This window comes from Choloepus didactylus, chromosome 23, assembly GCF_015220235.1.
Source record: "Choloepus didactylus isolate mChoDid1 chromosome 23, mChoDid1.pri, whole genome shotgun sequence".
In the NCBI taxonomy this organism is placed as follows: domain Eukaryota; kingdom Metazoa; phylum Chordata; class Mammalia; order Pilosa; family Megalonychidae; genus Choloepus; species Choloepus didactylus.
In genome coordinates this window covers 22481333-22502640 of record NC_051329.1, presented here as the reverse complement: position 1 = coordinate 22502640, position 21308 = coordinate 22481333, and the positions used below count along the sequence as shown (strand labels likewise).

General features: G+C 44.7%; 1 protein-coding gene and 1 long non-coding RNA gene across 5 annotated transcripts in view; one reads left to right on the top strand and one right to left on the bottom strand.

Moving 5' to 3' along the window:
- Positions 1-13223, bottom strand: part of SGSM1 (small G protein signaling modulator 1) — a 95722-nt gene extending 82499 nt beyond the window's left edge. For 2 of the 4 annotated variants that reach the window (XM_037817088.1, XM_037817090.1), the window contains exons 1-2: positions 13126-13222; positions 12988-13031 (exon numbers count right to left, since the gene is read on the bottom strand). In XM_037817088.1, the coding sequence (XP_037673016.1) occupies positions 12988-13031; positions 13126-13144 (63 nt within the window). In that variant the 5' untranslated portion in view covers positions 13145-13222. Of the gene's footprint in view, positions 1-12987; positions 13032-13125 lie in introns of all 4 variants that reach the window. The other 2 variants (XR_005214021.1, XM_037817089.1) reach the window with 2 other exon arrangements.
- Positions 13224-17561: 4338 nt separating this feature from the next.
- The window catches only part of LOC119519530, a 38489-nt gene continuing 34742 nt past the window's right edge, over positions 17562-21308 (top strand). Inside the window, exons 1-2 of the long non-coding RNA XR_005214039.1 lie at positions 17562-17686; positions 18288-18353. This is a non-coding gene — a long non-coding RNA (uncharacterized LOC119519530). The remainder of the gene's footprint in view (positions 17687-18287; positions 18354-21308) is intronic.

The window sequence follows — 21308 nt, the reverse complement described above, 5'->3', positions numbered from 1 at the left end:
AATTATAAATGCAGGTACTATTGTAATGTATTCTTTGGTATGTAGTGCCATTTTTTTTTTTTAACTTCTTACAGGTTCTAAAATGCAAAGCATAAAAAGTAATGATAAATCTATGGTTTTGAATATATAATGTATAAAGATAAAATCTGTGACAAGTACAACGAAAAGGTGAGGGGACAGAGGGGTATGGGAACAGTGTATGAGTAGGATATCGAAGTTAAGTTGGTATCAAATCAAACACGATTGTTACATATTTTTGGTAACCACAAAAAAAGATATGAAAAATATATACCAAAATAAGTAATAAGGCATTCAAAATGCTACAATGCAAAAAATAAAATAAATATGAAAGTATTCATTAGCAGAAGAATTGAGGGGCAAAGAGGTATAAGACTTACAAAGATCAAATAGCAAAATGGAAGAATAAAGTCCTGCATTATCAGGAGTTACTTTAAATGCAAATGGATTAAATTCTCTAGTCAAAAGACACAGACTGGAAGAATGGATGATTTAAAAAAAGCATGACTGAACTATATGCTGTTTAAAAGAGACTCACTTTAAATTCAAAGATACAAGTAGGCTGAAAGTGAAAGGATGGGAAAAAAAATACATTATGCATATAGTAACCAAAAGAGAGCTGGGGTATCTATGCAAACATAGATAAAATAGACTTTAAGTCAAAAACTGTTACAAGGGACAAAGAAGGTCACTATATTCTGATAAAGGGATAAATTTAACAAGGATACAAAACAATTATAAATATATATGCACCTAACAGCAGAGATCACAAATATATGAAGCAAATATTGACATAATTGAAGGGAGAATAGATTGTTCTACATTAGTAGTGGGAGACTTCAATATATCACTTTCAATAACGGATAGGACATCTAGACAGAAGATCAATAAGGAAATGGAAGACTTTAATGATACTCAAACCAACTAGACTTAACAAACATAGATAGAACACTTCACCCAGCAGCAGCAGAATACACTTTCTTTTCTAGTGCACATGGATCATTCCCTGGGATAGACCTTATTTCAGGTCACAAAACAAATCTCGAAATTTCAAAAATATTGAAATCATACAATGTATACTTTTTGACTATGATGGAATGAAGCTAGAAATCAATAACACAGGGAGAACTGGAAAATTCACAAATAATGTGGAAAGTAAACAACACATTCTTAAACCACCGATGGTCAATGAAAAAATCACAAGAGAAATTAGGAAATACCTTGAGGTAAATAAAAATGAAAACACATTCCATTGCTGGGTATATACTCAGAGGAACTGAAACTTAAGACACAAACAGACATTTGTAAACCAATGTTTATTGCAGCATTATTCACAACTGCCAAGAGATGGAAATAGCCCAAATGTCCATCAAAGGACGAGTGGATAAACAAACTGTGGTATATACACATGATGGAATATTATGCAGCTGTAAGACAGAACAAAGACATGGATCATGTAATAATGTGGATGAACCTTGAGGACATTATGTTGAGTGAAGTTAGCCAGAAACAAAAGGACAGATTCTGTATGGTCTCACTAATATGAACAGACATTAATGAACAAACTTTGGGAGGTAAAAGCTGACAACACAGGTGACCAGGAGATAGAAAGAGGGCAGAGATCAGCCATTTGATGCTGAAGGACTACAGAATGTTTAGGATTGATTGCATAGATCCAGAAATAGATAGCATAATACTGTGTGATGGTAGCACGGTATTGTAAGTACACTGAACAAAGATGTCTGTGAGTAAAGCTGAAAGAGGTGGGATAGGAGAATGTATGACACCAGAGGTAAAGATAGATGATAAACACTGGGACTGTATAACGTGGCAAAAACTGGAGTGGCCAATGACTGTTACTAAATATACAAATATAAAAATGTTTTTGCATGTGGGAAAGCAAATGAATGTCAACCATGTAGAAATTTGAAAAAGGGATGGTATTCAGGAAAAAACATAATCAAAGCAAACTGGAGTTTATGGTCAACAGTAACATTGTAATATACCTCCATTAAATGTAACAAAGGCAATACGCCAATCCTAAATGTATATAAGAAGGGGATATAGGGGAGTAATATGGGATTCTTGGTAGTGGTGTTATTTGCTGTCCTTAGCAGTATATTGTATTGTATGACATGTTATTTTTCTTTTTATCATTTTTTCTTATTGCCAAAAAAAAAAAAAAAAAAAAAATTTTTCTTGTAGTAATCAGTATGTTCAAACGCTGATTGTGGTGATAAATGTACAACTTTATGATGATACCATGAACAACTGATTGTACACTGTGGATAAATGTATGGTATGTGAATATAACTCTATAAAATTGTAGGAAAATATATATATAGGAGTAAAAGTGTTGGAGAAAACATGGTGAGAGGGATGATGCCTCACCAATATGGACTAACTACAATGTGTAAACTCAGAATTGAATCTTAGAAGATAGCCTAACGTGGACACAATAATTGTAATAGTCCCTAGATTGTAAGCTCTTACAGCAGTTAACTCTATCCCTGAATTGTAAGGCCTGTCTCTAAACTTTGAGATGCTGATCCCCTAGCGTATGTTGTCACAAACATTGGGACTGGTGGTTTGATGTGCTCAGCCCTCGAGCATGGGACTTGCCCTTATGAAGCTCATTACCACAAAGGAGAGTCTAAACTTGTATGTAATGGTGCCTAAGAGTCTCCCCTTGAGTACCTCTTTGTTGCTCAGATGTGGTCCTCTCTCTCTCTAACTGAGCCATCTCGACAGGTGAACTCGCTGCCCTCCCCCCTACGTGGGACCCGACTCCCAGGGGTGTAAATCTCCCTGGCAATGCAGAGTATGACTCCCGGGGATGAATGTGGACCCAGCATCGTGGGACTGAGAGTATCTTCTTGACCAAAAGGGGGATGGAAAATGAGACGAAATGGTTTCAGTGGCTGAGAGATTCCAAATGGAGTCGAGAGGTCACTCTGGTGGACATTCTTATGCACTATATAGATAACACCTCTTAGGCTTTAATGTATTGCAATAGCTAGAAGTAAATACCTGAAACTACCAAACTCCAACCCAGCAGTCTGGACTCCTGAAGACAATTATATAATCATGTAGATTACAAGGGGTGACAGTGTGATTGTGAAGACCTTGTGGATCACACCCCGTTTATCTAGTATATGGATGAGTGGAGGAATGGGGATAAAAACTAAAGGACAAATGGGGTGGGATGGGGGGATGATGTGGGTTTTTTTTTTTCACTTTTATTTTTTATTCTTGTTCTGGTTCTTTCTGATGTAAGGAAAATGTTCAGAGATAGATTGTGGTGATGAATGCATAACTATGTTATCATACTGTGGACAGTGGATTGTATATCATGGATGATTGTATGGTGTGTGAATGTATTTCAACAAAACTGAATTTAATTAAAAAAAAAAATGAAAACACAACACACCAAAACAAAACTTATGGGATGCAGCAAAGGCAGTGCTGAGGGGGAAATTCATAGCCCTAAATGTTTACATTAAAAAAAGAAAGACCTCAAATCAGATACCTAACTTCACAAGTGGAGAATCTAGAAAAAGAAGATCAAACTAAACCCGAAGCAAGCAGAAGGAAGGAAATAGAGTAGAGCAGAGATAAATGAAATTGAGAATAAAAAACAATAGAGAGAATCAACAAAACCAAGAGTTGGTTCTTTGAAAATATAAAAAAATCACCAAACCTTTAACTAGAATGACAAAGAAAAAAAAGAGAGTACACAAATAACTAAAATCAGAAAGGAAAGAAGGGTCATTACTACCTATCTTACAGAAATAACAAGGATTATAAGAAGATATTATGAACAACTGTATGCCAACAAATTAGATAACCTTGAGGAAATGGATAAATTCCTAGAAACACACAAACTATGAACAGAAGAAACAGAAGAGCTCCATAAACCAGTATCAAGGAAAGACATTGAATCAGTAATCAAAAAACAGTCCAGCAAAGAAAAGCCCAGTACTGGATGGCTACACTGGTGAATTTTACCAAATATTCCAACAAGAATTAACACCAATCCCGCTCAAAATCTTCCAAAAAATCAAAGAGGAGGGAATACTTCCTAACTCTTTCTATGAGGCCAACATCACCCTAATATCAAAGCTAGATAAAGATACAATGAGAAAAGAAAATTACAGATCAAAATCCTTTATGAATACAGATGCAATAATCCTCCACAAAATATTAGCAAACCGAATCCAATAGCACGTTCAAAGAATTATATACCATGATCAAGTGGATTTATCCCAGGTATGCAAGGGTGAGTCAACCCAAGAAAATCAATTAATGTAATGCACCACATTAATAGATCAAAGGCAAAAAACCCCACACAATTATCTCAATCAACGCAGAAAAGGCATTTGACAAAATCCAGCACCACTTCTTGATAAAAATACTTAGAAAACGAGGAATAGAAGGAAACTTCCTCAACATGATGTAGGGCATATATGAAGTCCACAGCTAACATTATATTCAAAGGTGAAAGACCGAAAGCTTTTTCTCTAAAAACAGGAAGAAGACAAGGATGCCACTGTCACCACTGGTATTCGAAATAGTACTGGAAGTTCTAGCCAGAGCAATTAGGCAAGAAATAGAAATAAAAGACATCCAAATTGGAAGGGAATAAGTAAAACTTTCCCTATTCGCAGGTGACATGATCCTATGTTTATAAAATCCTGAAAAAAAAAATCCACAACAAAGGTACTAGAGCTAATAAACGAGTTCAGAAACGTGGTGGGGTACAAATCTGTAATGTTTCTATGCTCTAGTGATGAACAATCTGAAGAGGAAATCAAGGAAAAAATTCATTTACAATAGCAACTATAAGAATCAATTATCTAGGAATAAATTTAACCAAGGATGTAAAGGACTCATATACAGAAAACTACAAAACATTGCTAAAAGAAATACAAGAAGACCTAAATAAATAGAAGGCATTGCAAGTTCATGGACGAAAGACTAAATATTGTCAAGATTACAAATCTACTGAAAGTGGCTTACAGATTCAATACAATCCCAATCAAAATTTCAACAGCTTTCTTGGCAGAAATAGAAAAGCCAATTAACACATTTATATGGAAGGGGAAGGGGTCCTGAACAGCCAAAAAACATCTTGAAAAAGAACAAAGGTGGAGGACTCACACTTCCTGATCTTAAAACTTATTACAAAGCTAAGTAATCAGAAACAGCATAGTACTGGCGCAAGGACAGAAATATAGACCAATGGAATTTAACTGAGAGTTCAGAAATAAACACTCATATCTATGGCCAACTGAATTTTGACTATGGAGCCAAGTGAACTCATTGGGGAATGAAAAGTCTCTTGGGGAACTCATTGGGGAATGAATCGTCTTCAACACATAGTGCTGGGAAAATTCGATATTCATACACAAAAGAATGAAAGTGGACCCCTGCTTCACACTATATAAACTCAAAACTAAAATTAATTCAAAATATATCAAATAACTAAATATAAAAACCAGCATCATAAAAATCCTAGAAGTAAACATAAGGAAGTACCTTGAAGATCTTGTATTAGGCAACAGTTTCTTAAAAGAAACAACAGATAAACAGGACTCCATCAAAATGAAAAACTTTTGTGCATCAAAGGACTTCATCATGAAAGTAAAGAGACAATTTACAAAATGGGAGTAAATCTTTGTAAACCACATATTCGTAAGGATTTAATATCCTGAACATATAAAGAAATCCTACAACAAAACATTAAAAAAGAAAAACAACCCAATTCAAAAAATGGGTAAAGGACTTGAATAGACATATTTCTAAAGAAGAAATACAAATGGCCAAAAGGCAAATGCAAGAAATACAAATGGCTCAACATCACTAACCATCAGGGAAAAGCAAATCAAAACCACAGTGAGATGGCATTTCATACTCACCAGCATGGCTACTATTAAAATAAAAAGAGAAAAGAAGTCTTGGTAAAGACAAGGAGAAATAGGAACACTCATTCATTGTTGGCGGGAATGTAAATGGTGCAGCCGCTGTGAAAAACAGTTTGGCAGCTCTTCATAAATTTAAGTGTAGAATTACCGTATGACCCAGCAATCCCACTTCTAGGTATATACCCAAAAGAATTGAAAGCAGAGACTCGAACAGACATTTGCACACCAAATAATAATGGAATGTTATTCAGCCATAAGAAGCAATGAAGTTCTGATCATGCTGCAACATGGATGAAACCTGACAAATATTGTATGATCTTCCTGATATGAAATAATTGGTATAAGTAAATTACAGAGTTAGAAACTAGAATACAGGTTACTAGGGGCCAGGGTGGGGATAGGGCATGGGGAGTTAATGCTTAATTGGGACAGAGTTTCTGTTTGGGGTGATGGAAAAGTTTTGGCTAGCAGATGGTGGTGGTGGTAGCACAACACTGGAATGTAATCAACACCACTGAATCGTATGCTTGAATGTGGTTAAAAGGGGAAATTTTAGGTTGTTATATATATATATTACCAGAAAACATTTTTTAAAAAACCATAGGACTGTACAGCACAAACAGTAAACCCTAATGGAAACTATGGACTGTAGTTAATGGTATATTTATAATAAAAATGTTTCATCAATTGTAACAAAGTTACCAAATTAATGCAAATTGTTAATAATAGGGAAACTCCATGTATGAGGAGGGGTATATGAAGCTCTGCATTTTCTGCATGATTTTTCTGTAAACCTACAATTTCTCAAAAAATAAAAAAATAAAAAAAATAAATAAAGCTCCTGGAAGCCATGGTGCCAGAGGCCTGCAAGAAGCATTGAAACATATCGTGCAGATATGGCTGCATTATACATGAAGATTTCTGACGTCTCAAGCCTGCAAACATGACACATGCAAACCAATTTAAGTCTATCCTGGAAGCATCACAGAGCTCCAAAATAGACCCCCTTGGCATTCCTACACTTATTCAGTTGGCAAGCATATTTGGAACCCCTACTCGGCACAGGGGGTTGTGATTTCCGGCCCAAGAATCAAAAGCCCAGCAATGAGCAAGTAGAGGTTTACTCTCCTCCTTGATGATCTGGTGTCCTTACTTACCCTGTTTGGTCCCCTACAATTTATTGCTCAACCTGCAACCTGAACAGTCCTATTGCAACAGTAGTGAGTTCACCTTCCTCTGCTGCTCAGAACCTTCCATAGCTCCCATCTTACTCTGAGTACAAGCCAAATCCTTCCATGACCACAAGGGCCTGCCTGATCGGCCTCCTGTTCTTTCTGTGACCTCATCTTCTCCTCCTGTCTCCCTTTCCCTCTGCTCCAGCGTCACTGGCCTCCCTGCTGTTCCTTGTTCCTGACTCAAGGCATTTGCATATGCTGTTCCCGCTGCCAGCAACACCCTTCCCCCAGATGCCTCCCTCCCTTCCTTCAAGGCTCTGCTCAAATACAACCTCATCAGAGGACCCTGACTACCAGTCTGGCAGAACATCCCTTCTCAACCCTCTCTACCTTCTTTCCAGCTTTATTTTCCTCATAGCAACTTGTCACCTCTAACATACATTTATCGTTCATGTATCTGTCCCCTCATGGGACTGTACACTCTGTGAAAGCATGTGAGCAGGGATACTCCTTTACTCACTTCTCAATCTGCAGCTCCTAGAACAGAATCTGGCACATAGTAGATGCCCAATAAACATTTGTGGGAGGAAGTAGGGAGGAAAGGAAGGCAGGCGGGAAAGAAGTTTCTTTCTTTCAGAGAAGGGTCCTCCTGATGTACAGTTCCAGGCAAGGCCTTCCTCAGCTCATAAACCTTCTATAGCTCCCTGCTATCTGGTAGAGCAAGTCCAAATGCAGCAGCCTGGCATGTACAGCCCTGCACAAGCTGGGACGAATGGATCTCTCCTGCCTCATCCTCTTCCCTCCACATACCTGGCCCCAAGCTGTGTTTCCAGGAATTCAGGTAAAGCTCACAGCTCCCTACCACTGCCTACTGCTAGCCAGGATCACAAGCACACCCTTCACATACTGACAGAGTGGAGTTTGAATCCTGGCTTCTCCACGGACAGGCTGTATGAACTTAGGGCAGGTTGTTGCTTAACTACCCTGTTCCTTATCTACGAAGTGAAGGTGATAAATAATTCTACCTGAGGGCTATCATGAGGAGTGAAGGAGGTAATGCATGGGAAACACTCTGCACAGTGTCCAACATAGAGTCAACCTTCTTTAAATGGGGGGAATTACCAATATTATTATATGGTCCAATCTCTTTCCTCCTGCCCAAGCCCATTTCACAGATGAGTACTGGAGGTATTCTATGGAAGTCTGCACTAAATGACGTGGCTAAGGAGCCAAGACTTCATTCCACCATCCAACACTGTCCCTCTTAACAAAATCGTTAAAGAGAAGAGAGGGATAAATTGTTCAAGAACACAGGGTTCCCATCAGACTTGCCTAGAAAAGTGAAGGGCAGGGTAGGGGGCAGGGTCTGTAGTATCATATTAGAGCAGGCATTGCTCTGACAATATTGACATTCTGGACCAGAGATACCTTTGTTGAGGACACTATCCTGGACACTGTAGGATGCCTAACAGCATTCCTGACCTTTACCCACTGGACACCAGTAGCAAACCACCCCCACCCCCGGAGCCGGGGTAAGGTTGCCAGATTTAGCAACACATACTTATACTAAAAAATGATTTATTGTGTACCTGAAATTCAAAGTTAACTAGACAATCTGTATGTTATCTGACAGTCCTACCTGGGGGAGGGAGGGTGGACAAAAGAAACCCCCCCAACTCCCCCCCAGCCTTCTTAGCGTGCCCCATCGCCCTTTCCCACCCCGTTAACCCCCACCCAGAGGCTCTGTGCTCCCCCCACCCCAGCCTCTCCACCCAGCTCAGCAGCTGAGACCATTACACCACAATTACAGCCTTTACACCCCCTCCAGTTCAAAGAGCTAAATGCAGCTTCCTCTCCCGGCCCTGCCTCCTCTCCCTGCCCTTTCGGGGGGTCTCCTTCAGCCCACAAGCGCCGCTGCCTTCTCCCCTCCAATTAAGAGGCCTCCCAGGCACAGCCCAGAGGCAGGAAAACAAGGCGGTTAGTCACTTTGCTTCCATTATCAACTGGCATCACGTGGCCAGGTCCTTTAATGGCAGTCGTCATGGCAACAGGAAGCCAGTCCCTCCTTGCTGGCAGAACCAAAACAAAATTAAGGGGTGGCGGGCTGAAAAGGAAGGGGAGGGTGAAGAGAGCAAGGATGAAGCCAGGATGGAGCTGGCTGGATTTAACTGGAGGAAATCATGCTGAGGACACCCTGTCTCCAGCGTTCTCTTGGTGGCACTGGGGAGACAGAAAAAATAAGGTAAGATCCCCGACCTGGAGAAACTCATGCTAATGTGACAGACACTTTCACGTGTATTATCCTGCCAGGTGAATAATTTTTATCCCCAGTATGAATAAACTGAAACCCAGACACTTGTGAAGGTAAAGACATTTATCAAAGACGGTGCAAATTACTAAGCTCCATGTACTTCCTACCATATGTCCTCCTTGTTCGCTTTCCCTTGCATCAAGCATGGTCCTCCTCTCTCTCAGTGCCCCAGTCACTTCCACAGTCCCTCAAATCCTCCAATTCAGGGTGCTCCCTCTAGCCACAAAGCCTTTGCATATGTGGTTCCCTCTGCCAGGAATGGTTTTCCCGCCCTCTCCCTCGACCCCACGTGTTCATCTAAAAGATCTATTCATCCTTCGACATCTCCTTAAACATCACTTCCCCAAGAAGCTTTCCACGGTGCCGAGAGCCTCCCCTCAGGCCACTCCACACAGTCTGTAACTATACTTTTACCTCTCAGGGCAGCTGTCAGGGTCTGTCTTCCCCCAACAGAATGTCAGCTCCCGGAGGGCAGGAATGGAGCCTGACTTGTTCACTGCTGTATCCACACGACCCATCCGAGGGTCTGACCCCCAGATGACCCTCAGCAAGTAAGTGCATTGGGATTTGAACCCAGCTCCGGCCGAGCCCAAAGTCCCTTCTCAACCCTGCCTCAATGGTGTTGGGTCATCCTTGCTCCTCGAGTCAGCACTGGACATGGCCTCCAGCTCTACAGCCACCACTGCCCCCTTTGTGGCTGCGGTGACTTGGACTGAAGCTTCCAGAGCTACCTGGCTAATCTAGAGATGCTGACTGTTGAGGAGCCCCTTCCAGAAAGAAGGGAGGGAGGCGCCTGGGGGCCAGACAGGGACGCAGCTCCCTCACTGAACCCAGAGGGTGGGGAGGAGGAAGAGCTGACTGTAGGTTCTTATGCCAAGAGCTGCCCTTTGCCATTCCACTGGAAACCAGCTCTCTGACACCCCGGGAGATGCCCCCCTAAAGAGATGGGCAAAGGAAGGAAAGGAAGGGGAGGCCCACTTCTGGGAGCAAGGACTTGTTGCCACACCCTCAAGAGCACGATGCCAAGCAGGGGCTCAGAGATCTGCTCTCCTCTGCTGGCTTGAAACATCCCCTCCTCTCTCTGGGCTGCAGTTTTCTCATCTATACAATGGGAATTATACCATGCATACATCCAGGGTTGAGGTACTACTGCATAGATGTGGATGTCCCACTGGGTGTTTTGTGGTGTGGCGGGGGTGGGGGTGGGGGTGGGTGAGAGCTTGGCTCTGATGTCAGGCCGACCTGGGGGTGAGGTAAGTCCCAGCCTTGCCCCTTATTGGCTGTGTTCTGGGCAAGCTGCTTCCCCTCGGTGTCCCTGTCTGTAACCCCACCTGCCTCATAAGGTTCCCTGTGTGTACAGGGCATGGCACATAATATGATTTGCCCCCAAGAAATGTAGAATTTAGAAATAGCCTCAAATTGAGACTACGAATCCTGCTTCTGATTGTGGGTCCAGGTTTAAATAAGGGCTCAAGGCTGCTTGACCAATCATGCAGGGTTCTATCCCTGCTCTCTCAGGCATCAAACAGGAAGCCAACAGGTCCCCCTAACCTGGAACTGGCCTCAGCCCTGAGCCAGACAGAAAACTCAGTGGCCCAAGACTGGCCACTCCCAGGAGAGGGGAGGCAGGCCCAGCCCCTGGCCATGGAGACATGTCCCTCACAGCCTGCTCAGTAACTTAAACCAGACTAATTCGGATAGGACATCGAACGACATCTGAACCAATGCTTCTGTCTACAGATGAGAAACCGAGTCCTAGAGAGGAGGAGGAACTCGTTCAAGGCACTGAGGGAGCTGGGGGCAGAGCTGACCTGAGCAGGTACCAGGCTGACCCTCCCTTCTCCCTGCAGGTCCCTCCCCAACTGATCCCATAATTTCCTTACAAACAAAGGCACCCCAGGTGAAAACATCTGGGGAGCACATATTACATCTAGGTTTGGATGGAAGAAGAACGAAAAAAAGGTTCTTAACCTGAATGCTTTTGGGGGTCTATAACCCCCCCACCCCCCAAATAGTCATCCTAATGTTGTGGGTCAGTGGATTTTGTTGAAAAGACAGTCTAGACAGAACTTTCTTCAGGTCCCTGCAGGGGAGTCTACATGGGCCTAGGCTGAGAATTTCTGGGCCTTTCTGAGGGATCCAATGCATCCTGCACATCTCCTTATTCAGAGAGCTGATTCTTTAGACAAAATGGAATTCACTGCCCACAGAGATACAGGGGCAGCAACAGGTTCCAGCCTGGCAGCCACCTTGCAAGGGCCGAGGAATGAAGTGGCTGCCTGCTGCTGCGGGGCCAGGGCCTCCTTGGTGCTCAGGACTGCCCCTGGATGCCAACACCCGAACATATGCACCTGCATGTGCACATAAACACATGCTCACAAATGCACACATGCACAGCCTCACACACATACATATGCAAGCATGTACACACACACAAACACACATGTGCATGCACAGAGCCAGTCACCGGGACCAGGCCAGTCCCCAGGGTTCACAGGAGGCCTCTGTCTGAGGACTTACAAGGTATAGAGGTGATGTAGGTGTAGCAGCTATGGGGTCTCAGCCTCAGGGGTGTGGGATGACATGAAAGAGCGACACACACGTGAACACACATACATTCACATACTGGTGACAGCCTCCCTCATTCACAGACTCACATCACACAGATTTCATACTCACAAAAACACAGATCTTCACACAGGCACACACACACACACAAACAGATACACACACACAATACATAGAAATACACTTAGCTTCAGACATACAGACGTTTCCAGATACCAGATATGCATACTTACATCCACGTGTCCCCACCCACACAGGTGTGTGCGTGTGTGTATACACACACACACTCCAGACATCTAAACGTTTCCCCAGGCCCCCACCATCACAGATTCTTCCCCATGGAGGGTGGAGGGGCAGAGGGGCAGCTGAATCTGGTCTGATTCCTGTTGCCCTGCGTGGGGGGTGGGGGGAACCTGCCTGTCAGGGGAGCCCTAGCACATGCCCACAAGGGGAGCAGCCTGATGACCGGGGACACTCAGGGTGGGAGTCCCCTGGCTTCTGGGGTGGCTTCAAGGACTGAGAATTTGGGGGCTGGGGTAGGAAGAATTTATTTTCCTAAAGCAAACCTCTTCTTTCCTGAAGCCTGGCCCCTCTTTCACAGCCTCATCTAGCTCCCCGCCTCTGTACACTGCCCCACCCCTGGCAGCCCCCAGGGGACTTGTCATTTTGAAGACCCCTCCCCCACCGAGACCCACCCACCTTGTGGAAGGGTCCTACCCAGAGACACCCAGGTTCGCCCCACACCTGGAGGCCCTCACGCTGCCTCTGCCCCTGCACACAGCGTAAGAAACTACCCAAGGCCCCCACCCCAAACTTCACCTGCCTCCAGCCCCGCGTGAGGTAAATATCCACCCAGGTGAGCCCCACACCTGAGGCGGCCGCCCCCCTTCGCCGATGGACACCCCTCCCGCGGAGCCCCTTTTCCCCGCGTAGCTGCGACTGCCCGCTTCCCACTGGGGGACTCGACCTCCGCGCCCGCCCCGGCACCTACCTCCTTCTTGACGGTGCGTAGCAGCCTCTGCCGGGTCTCCAGCTCTGTGGGGCGACACGGGAGGGCGGCCGGTCAGCCGAGGGTGGCGGCCGGGCCCGGGGCTCCCCTCCCGCCGCCCCCACGCCGCGCGCCCCTTACCCGCGGGGGCCGAGGCCATGGCTCCGCGCGCTGCGTTCCGAGTCCCGGGCGGCGGCGGCGGCGGCGGCGGCTCCTCGCGCGGCTGCTGCAGCCGCGGCGGGGCGGGGCCGAGCGCCGAGTGACGGCCAAGGGCGCCAGACGTCAGGCCCCGCGGGCGGCCACCCACCCCCGCCCCCTCCGGCACGCGGCCGCGGGAGGCTTCTCCCCGCCCAGCAGGCTCCCAGACCCGCGCCCTCCACCCAAACCCCCACGTCCCACCCTGTCTACATCTTACCGGGAAGGAAAGCAGCATCTGTTGAACGCCTGCCATGGGCCAGGCTTTGGAAGAAACCTAGGGCCAGGGTGGGGGTCCTACTGACCCTCCCCCAGCTTCAGTTTTCTCATCTTTGAAATGGGTATATGTTTCCGTCATAGGTGTCATCTGAAACTTAAATGTGATATTGGACGTAAAGCCCTTAACACAGACCCAGGGCAAAAAAGAGAGCTGCAATCATAAATGATAGCTGCTGCAGCTATTATTATTATTATTATTATTATTATTATTATTATTATTAATGAAAGTCTTCCAAGGTATATTGGGTCTCCAGCCAGGAGGGGCCATGACTTAAGAGGCTCCCTCCCCCACATGCAGGTTATTTTTTTGGGGAAGGGGTCCTCCCAGGAGCCTGCTCACCCTCCCCCCAAAGAAGTCACCTGTCAGCCAGGGCAGTTGTGGACTGTATGGGGACCAAGGGTTGTTCCTTTAATAGATCTCCTCCCCACCCCCAAGTTCCTGACTGTTTACCCAGAATGCAACTCAGGTCAACAAATATTACAGAGCACCTACCACGCACCAGGTCACTCTGCTGGAGATACTGAAATGAGCAGGACAGACAAAAATCCCTGCCCTCATGGAGCTTAGGAGGTAGACAACATAATAAAGAGGCAAATGATATGGTATGTTGGAAGTTCTGGAAAAAAAATAAACCAGGCAAGGGTAAAGTGGAGGGCCTGAAAGGATGGGGTTTGTATTTTTGAAATAGGATGGTTGAAGGAGGGTCCACTAAGGAGTCATCATTTGAGCAAAGAACAAAAGGAGTGAGCCCTCGGAATTTCTAGGGGAAAAGCATCCCAGGCAACGGGTACAGTACATGCAAAGGCCCTGAGGTGGGAGGATGCCCACTGAGTGTGACAAACAGCAAGGAGGCCAGTGGGGCCAGAGTAGCGTGAGCTATGGCTACAATGGTGGGAGGTGGACCAGAGAGGAGGTGGGCCAAGGACCCATAAGGTCTAGAAGGCCACTGTTAGGATTTGCATCCTCCTTTCTAGAGTCTCCCCAGAATTCAACAACTCTTCAGAAGGACAGGAGGATAGCTCAGAGTATGCCCTTTCCTTGTAGCAGTGGATCCAGGGTCCACTCCTTCCCCTTGTCAGTGTCAGGGGTCTTTGGTCACAAACCACAGAAGCTGACTTTGGCTAACTTAGACAAATAAACTGAATAAACTGAAAGGAGACTGCACATTTCCAGAATCCATGGGAGGGTGAAAAACTGGGAAATGGGATGAAACCAAGGCAGCTCTGGAAGGCAAGAAGGGGGAGTGATAAGAAGACTCACCCGGCAAAGCCAGTGTGGTTACCACCGCTCTGGTGGAAGGAGCTCCCATCCAGATCCATCTGTTTAAGGTTCCAGTTTCAGGAAGGGAGCAACCCATTGGCCTGGCTTGGGACAAATGACTGTCCCTTGGCTGGGGGAGAGGAACCTCAATCACAGTCCCTCTACCCCATTATCTCCAGTGTGATAATTCTCCTGGGAGCCCAGAAATTGGGAAATGGTTGCTGTGCCAGTTTGAATATATTGTGTCCCCCAAATGCCATTATCTTTGATGTAATCTTGTGTGGGGAGACATTGTCAGTGTTGATTAGATTGTAATTCTTTGAGTGTTTCTTTGGAATGTGCCCCACCCAGCTGTGGGTGATGACTCTGACTGGATAATTTCCATGGAGGTGTTGCTCCGCCCATTTGGGGTGGATCTAAGTTGATCAGTGGAGCCATATAAATGAGCTGACATAACAGAAGAAACTCAGTGAAGCTGAGCGTGAACTTTTGAAGAGGAGCTACAGCCAAGAGAGACACTTTGAAGAAAGCACAGGAGCTGCAGATGAGAGACATTTTGAAGACAGCTGTTGAAAGCAGACTCTTGCTCCAGAGAAGCTAAGAGAGGACAAATACCCCAAGTGCAGCTGTGAGTGACATTTTTGAGGAACTGCAGCCTAGACAGGAACATCCTGGGAGAAAGCCATTTTGAAACCAGAACTTTGGAGCAGACCCCAGCCACGTGCCTTCCCAGCTAACAGAGGTTTTCCAGACACCATTGGCCATCCTCCAGTGAAGGTACCCAATTGTTGATGTGTCACCTTGGACACTTAATGGCCTTAAGACTGCAAGTGTGTAGCCAAATAAACCCTCCTTTATAAAAGCCAATCCATCTCTGGTGTTTTGCATTCCGGCACCATTAGCAAACTAGAACAGTTGTTTGGCAGCAAAATAATGTAATAATAATGATAACAATAACAACCATATATTGAGGACATACGATGTGCCAGGCACTATACTAAAGGCTTTGCTTCCATCACGTTATAGACTGCCCCCTACCCCCACCCCTGTGATTCCCATATCATAGACAAGGAAAGCTAAGCCCAGAGAGCGGAAGCGCCTTGCCCAAGTTCACAAAGCAAGTGAGCAGTAACCAGAAATATGACCCCAGGGTCCAAGTGATGGATCCAGTGGTTCTCTACTTTGAATGCACCCATGAGTTGACTGGGGTACTTTGGAAAAATAGAGTGCCTAGGCCTCACTTTAAGGAATCATTTGTCAAAACCCATGTTTTTTCTTTCTCTGCCAAGCACCAAGACTGACAAGCTGACCTGTGCTGGTCCTTTCCAGAAAACCTGGAGCTTTTCCCCCAAGATAAAGGACTTGAAGGTGTTCGACTCAACAGCAACAGGAAGGTGGGGCAGGGCTGGGATGGGTCCAGGGATTGTTCCCCTTGGGGGCCTGGCTCCCTCCAGCTGCATTTGGGCCACTGCTTTCCGGGGACACCATCACTCAGGGCAGTGAGGGAGGATGTGGACCCTTCCCTGGGGACAGAGCAGTAAAAGTTCCCTGGGCCCCAAATCTTTCCCCAGGGTCTGAGAATATCATGATCTGACTGCAAGGCTGACTGGCAGTGCAGCAGATGGAACTGGTGAGAGAAGCAGCTTCCTCCTGCAATGTCCCTTCAGCGCCCTCTAATGAGAAAGCTCAAAATCGTGCTCAGCGTAAAGGAGAAATGTTTTAAATTCCAGTCTAGACAAATATTGTATGATTCCATAAATGTATAACATATATATATAATAGGCAAAGTCACAAGGCAAAAAGTAGGTTAGAAGTTTCCAGGGAGTGGGGGGAGTGTGCTGGGGAGGGGGCAGGGGCTAGTGGAGAGTTACTGCTTACCATTTGGAGTTTCTGTTTGGGATGATGAAAATGTTTTGGAAATCAATAGTGGTGATGGTTGTACAACGTTGTGAACGTAATTAACAATACTGAATTGTACACTTACATGGTTAAAATGGAAAATTTCATGTTATAGATACTTTACCATAATAAAAAACAAGTTTAGTCTATTATGAAGGAGCAAGTGTTGAAGAAGGGATTTGGAGCTGAGAAGCATTACATTGAAAACTGGCACAATGCAAAACCTCACAATTCATTAATATAATCATGAAGATAATAATAATGGCAAAAATGTACTGAGCACTTAGCAATGTATGTGGCACTGTGGTAAGAACTTCCCACATATTAACTCACTTAATCCACCAAAGGAACCAACGAGGTCGTTTCCTCCTCTTACCTGCATTTTATAGTGGAGGCCGGGAGAACTTAAACAGCTACACCAAGGACATGGAGCTAGAAGGTAAGCAGAGGCTGGATTCAATCCGACGCACTCGTAACAAGCTTGCTATACCGAGATGCCCCGTCAGCAATGTGTCGTGGACCCTGTGCAGCAGATGCAGTTTGTTGCTTCCCAACTCCCATGGCCCACCCTGTCTCTCTAATAAAACTATGAATTTGTCTAGGTTACCCCCTCCTCACCTTGGCCGTGGCTGTAGCGGGGAGGAGCTTCCTTTGCATCCAGAGGGGTGGATCCTGATTGGTCTAAGCCAATCACGGCGGCGCTTTTCCCTTGCCAGTGCTTGGTTTAGACGTGAGCATGTGACCCAGTTCTGGCCAATGAAGCTGGAGTAGAAGTTCGTGGAGGTTTCTGGGAAAGGTCTTCTTACACCTACAGGGAGACCCGCGAGAGATACGTCGTCTTTTATTTTTCTGGTTATTGGCTCTTCCGGATGTGGTGCCATCGGCTGACCAGGAGGGAGGAGAGCCCGAGAGCTTGGCCAACACAGGAAGGAGGATAGAGCCATGAGTACCACAGAGTAGTGGAGCCAGAGCCAAGAGTCTCCCCACCTCCAGATTTCTTATTGTGGGAGATACGTTTCTTCAATGCAAAGTCAGTTGAGTAAGAGTTTTGTCTCTTATGCAGTTGTTGTAAGTAATAGTTTTATCTGTTTCCATGCACATGAATAGAGAAAAAAATTGACATCTTTCTCTCTTAAAAAATGAACATCTCTCTATGTCTGTATAAGTCTAGATTATTATTTTTCATATCTACAAAAGGATTTTATAAGTATGGTTGCTCCCTAACTTATACTGTCTTCTTTTATTGAATATTTGGATTGATTGGATTTTTTGTGAACATGAATAATTTTGTTCTTGGAGAACACCTTTAATTATTCCCTTATGATATAATACCCCAGGTTGTTACCAGGTTTGAAATTGTAGCAGGTTAAATTAGAGTAAATGGTGCTGCAGTAAAGCACTTTGTTGGCTAGTTTGGGGTTCAGGCACTGCTAATATAAAGACTCCCAATCCCCAAACTACACACCACGATCCAGTTACATCCATGGACATGCCAGGGGAGGATGGAGGTGTTTGGGAGGTGAGGGTCTGAAAGGGGTGGAGTAAAGAGGATGAAATGGCCAGTGACCGCTCCGTCCCTGGTAGAGTCTTTGGATTGGGTTTGAGTCCCAGTGGGTTTAAAGCAATGATAGAGCTGACAAAAGTCTTTATACCACTCTGTCCCAAATAGATTGCTGCTGGACCTGGGTAACAGAATGTCACAGAACTGGGGAGGATGTTCTTCTCACTGCATCAGGTAGGAATGCATTGGGTGCAAATAGTAGAAACCTGTCTAACAAATAAGAGTTTGTTGTAACCATCTAACAAGACAATGGTGGTATCAGAGGGCCATATTTGACTTTAGTGAGCCCCAACACCTTTGTTTTCAGTGGATGTTTCTTCCATAAATAAAATGAAAAATTATATTTATGATTGTATTGGCATAGATGAGTATATAACAATATGCATTAGTATTGTATTGTATATTGAAACATTTTATTTGACCTAAAAGTTCATTTTTTCTTATGATTTTTAAACAAATTAAAATATTTTCATGGGTGCCTGAAAGTGTTTCAAGCCACAAGCCTCCCCAGGCATTGATACATTGGCTAGCAGAGACCATTGGAGACCCAGGCCATCATCCTTGGTTTGTGGCTTAATGTCTCATGGCCTCAAGATGGCTGCCATAAATCCAGGCATTGCATCCAGTATCAGCACAGGAGAATAAGGATTCTGTCAGCTGCATCTGTTTATTTGATCCAAAAGGCAAAGACACTCCCAGAGGCCTCCTAATAGATTTCCCTTTAAATTTCATTAACCTTAACCTTAACGGATGCAGTTATACAGTTCATTTTAGCTGCAGAGGACACTGGGCAATTGAGTATCTGGCAAAGGGGAACAAGATCATCCTGAATACGTTTCCTCAATCAAGGTTCAGCAGCTGGATCTGAGCCACCTCTACATACAACCCAGGAGTGGGAATTTGGGGAGCAACCAGAGACCTCATGCCAGACCAGTATGAAATCCATTCATAGTGGTTTGGTGGGACTTTCCCTAGTGGAGACATCACTGGAGTCCCCAGGGGGAGTCAGAGCAGGGGAAAAGTCCACAGGGCAGACTCTGAGTGGTGAGTGTAGCCCAGAGATTGGTTTGTGAGCACACAAGAATCTCCTTTTCAGGGACTCCCAGGTATTAGGGCAGGGAGCTTTTCACAGGATGGAATGGAGACGCTATATGAGCAGGTGAAGAAAAGAACATCAGTGCTGGGTGAATGTTGTGCATGTAATTTCACAGGCTAGTGAGACCTGGTAATATCTACATCATGCTCACAGGACTTGTGGGCCCCAAGGTTGTGAAGCTGTGGGGCCCAGGAATGAAGGTAGAAGGCTTCAGGTAAGTTATAAGAAGAAAACTGATAGTGCCCTTTGATGGACAGCCCTAGTTGGAAGCAGGGAATCAGATGACCTGACCTTACCATAATGAATTTCCACCTGTGTAACTGAGGCCAAAAATTAAAATCTTGTCCCTTCCCATCAAAGTACAATAGCTGCTAAGTTCTACCTTGATCTACTTTATCTTCATTTAAACAAGGCTGGGTTTTGTTCTGACGTCTTCCAGATGCATTTCATTCATTCATTCATGCATTCATTCATTCAACAGGTCTTTAGTGGGTACCCACAATTTGCCTGACCTGGAGCATCTGATGTGGACATGTCATGTGAAGTTATTTTGCCCCTGGATCTCACATTTTAGCCAGGGGAGACATACAACAAACAAGTGATCCAATCAGCAAAATATCAGATTGTGATCAATGCTATGGATTATCTGAGCTGGGAGGCACGATAGTGGGTGACTATCGGGTGGGTCCTCTATGGATGTAACATTAGACCCGATAACTCCACAGATGATGAGTCATCCTCATGTCAGAGTTGTGGAAGAGTATTTGAAGTAACAGCAAAGCTGAGACATGAACGGTGCAAAGGAGGCAGACAGGCCAGGACTTGGAGGAAGAGAATTCCAGGCACATGGAAGAGCAGGTGCAAAGGCCCTGAGGTGGAGATGTGTATGGTTTAGATAACAAGAGAAAGGATGTGGTTGAGGATGAAGCACAGAGAGTGCTTAAGGCCCCCCCAGTCAATAACCTTCCAAAGGTAAATGGAAGAGAGTATTCATTTCCCTCTTTCCCTCTCATTCTATATTCTATTTCTCAGGAAGCCTTTTTTATTATTATGGTAATATTCGCATATCATAAAATTAAACATTTAAGCAATTAAAAGAGTACAGATCAGTGGCATTTAGATAATTCACAGTGCTATACAACCGTCACCACTATTAGTCCCATATCATTTTCATTGGCCCAATAAGGAACCCCATACTTGTTAAGCAGTACTTCCCAGTTCCCCCTCCCTGCAGCTCCTGGAAACCACTAATCTGTTTTCTGTCTCTATGAATTTGCCTGTTGTGCCAGTTTGGATGTATTATGTCCCCTAAAAAGCTATGTTCTTTAATGCAGTCTTGTGGGGGCAGATTTATTAGTCTTTCGATTAGGGTAGAAGGTTTTGATTGTTTCCATGGAGATGTGACTCACCCAACTATGGGTGATACTTTTGATTAGATTATTTCCATGGAGATGTGGCCCTGCCCCTTCAGAGTGAGTCTCAGGGTGGCCGACACAGCCCCAGATGCTTGTTGACCCTTGGAGATGCTTGGAGATGCAGACAGAAGGATGTTTGGAGATGCTAAGCTAAGAGATGAAGTCCAGAGTTTGTTCCAGAGAAGCTAAGAGAGGACCCCCAGAAGCTTAGAGAGAAATGCCCTGAGAGAAAGAAGCAAGGATGCACAGGAGTTGAGAGAGAGGAGCAAAGACAGAAGCCCAGAGACATTTTGGAGAAAGCCATTTTGAAACACAACCCAGGAGCAAAGGACCAGCAGATACCAGCCACATGCCTTTCCAGCTGACAGAGGTGTTGCGAACGCCATCAGTCTTCCTTCGGTGAAGGCACCCTTTTGTTGATGCCATAGCTTGGACAGTTTTATGGCCTTAGAACTGTAAATTTGTAACTTAATAAATCCTCTTTATAAAAGCCAATCCATTTCTGGTATTTTGCATAATGGCACCATTAGCAAATTGTAACAGATTTTGGTACCAGAAAAGTGGGGTGCTGCTGAGTTTGCAAATACCAACCATATTGAAATGGCTTTTGAAATGAAT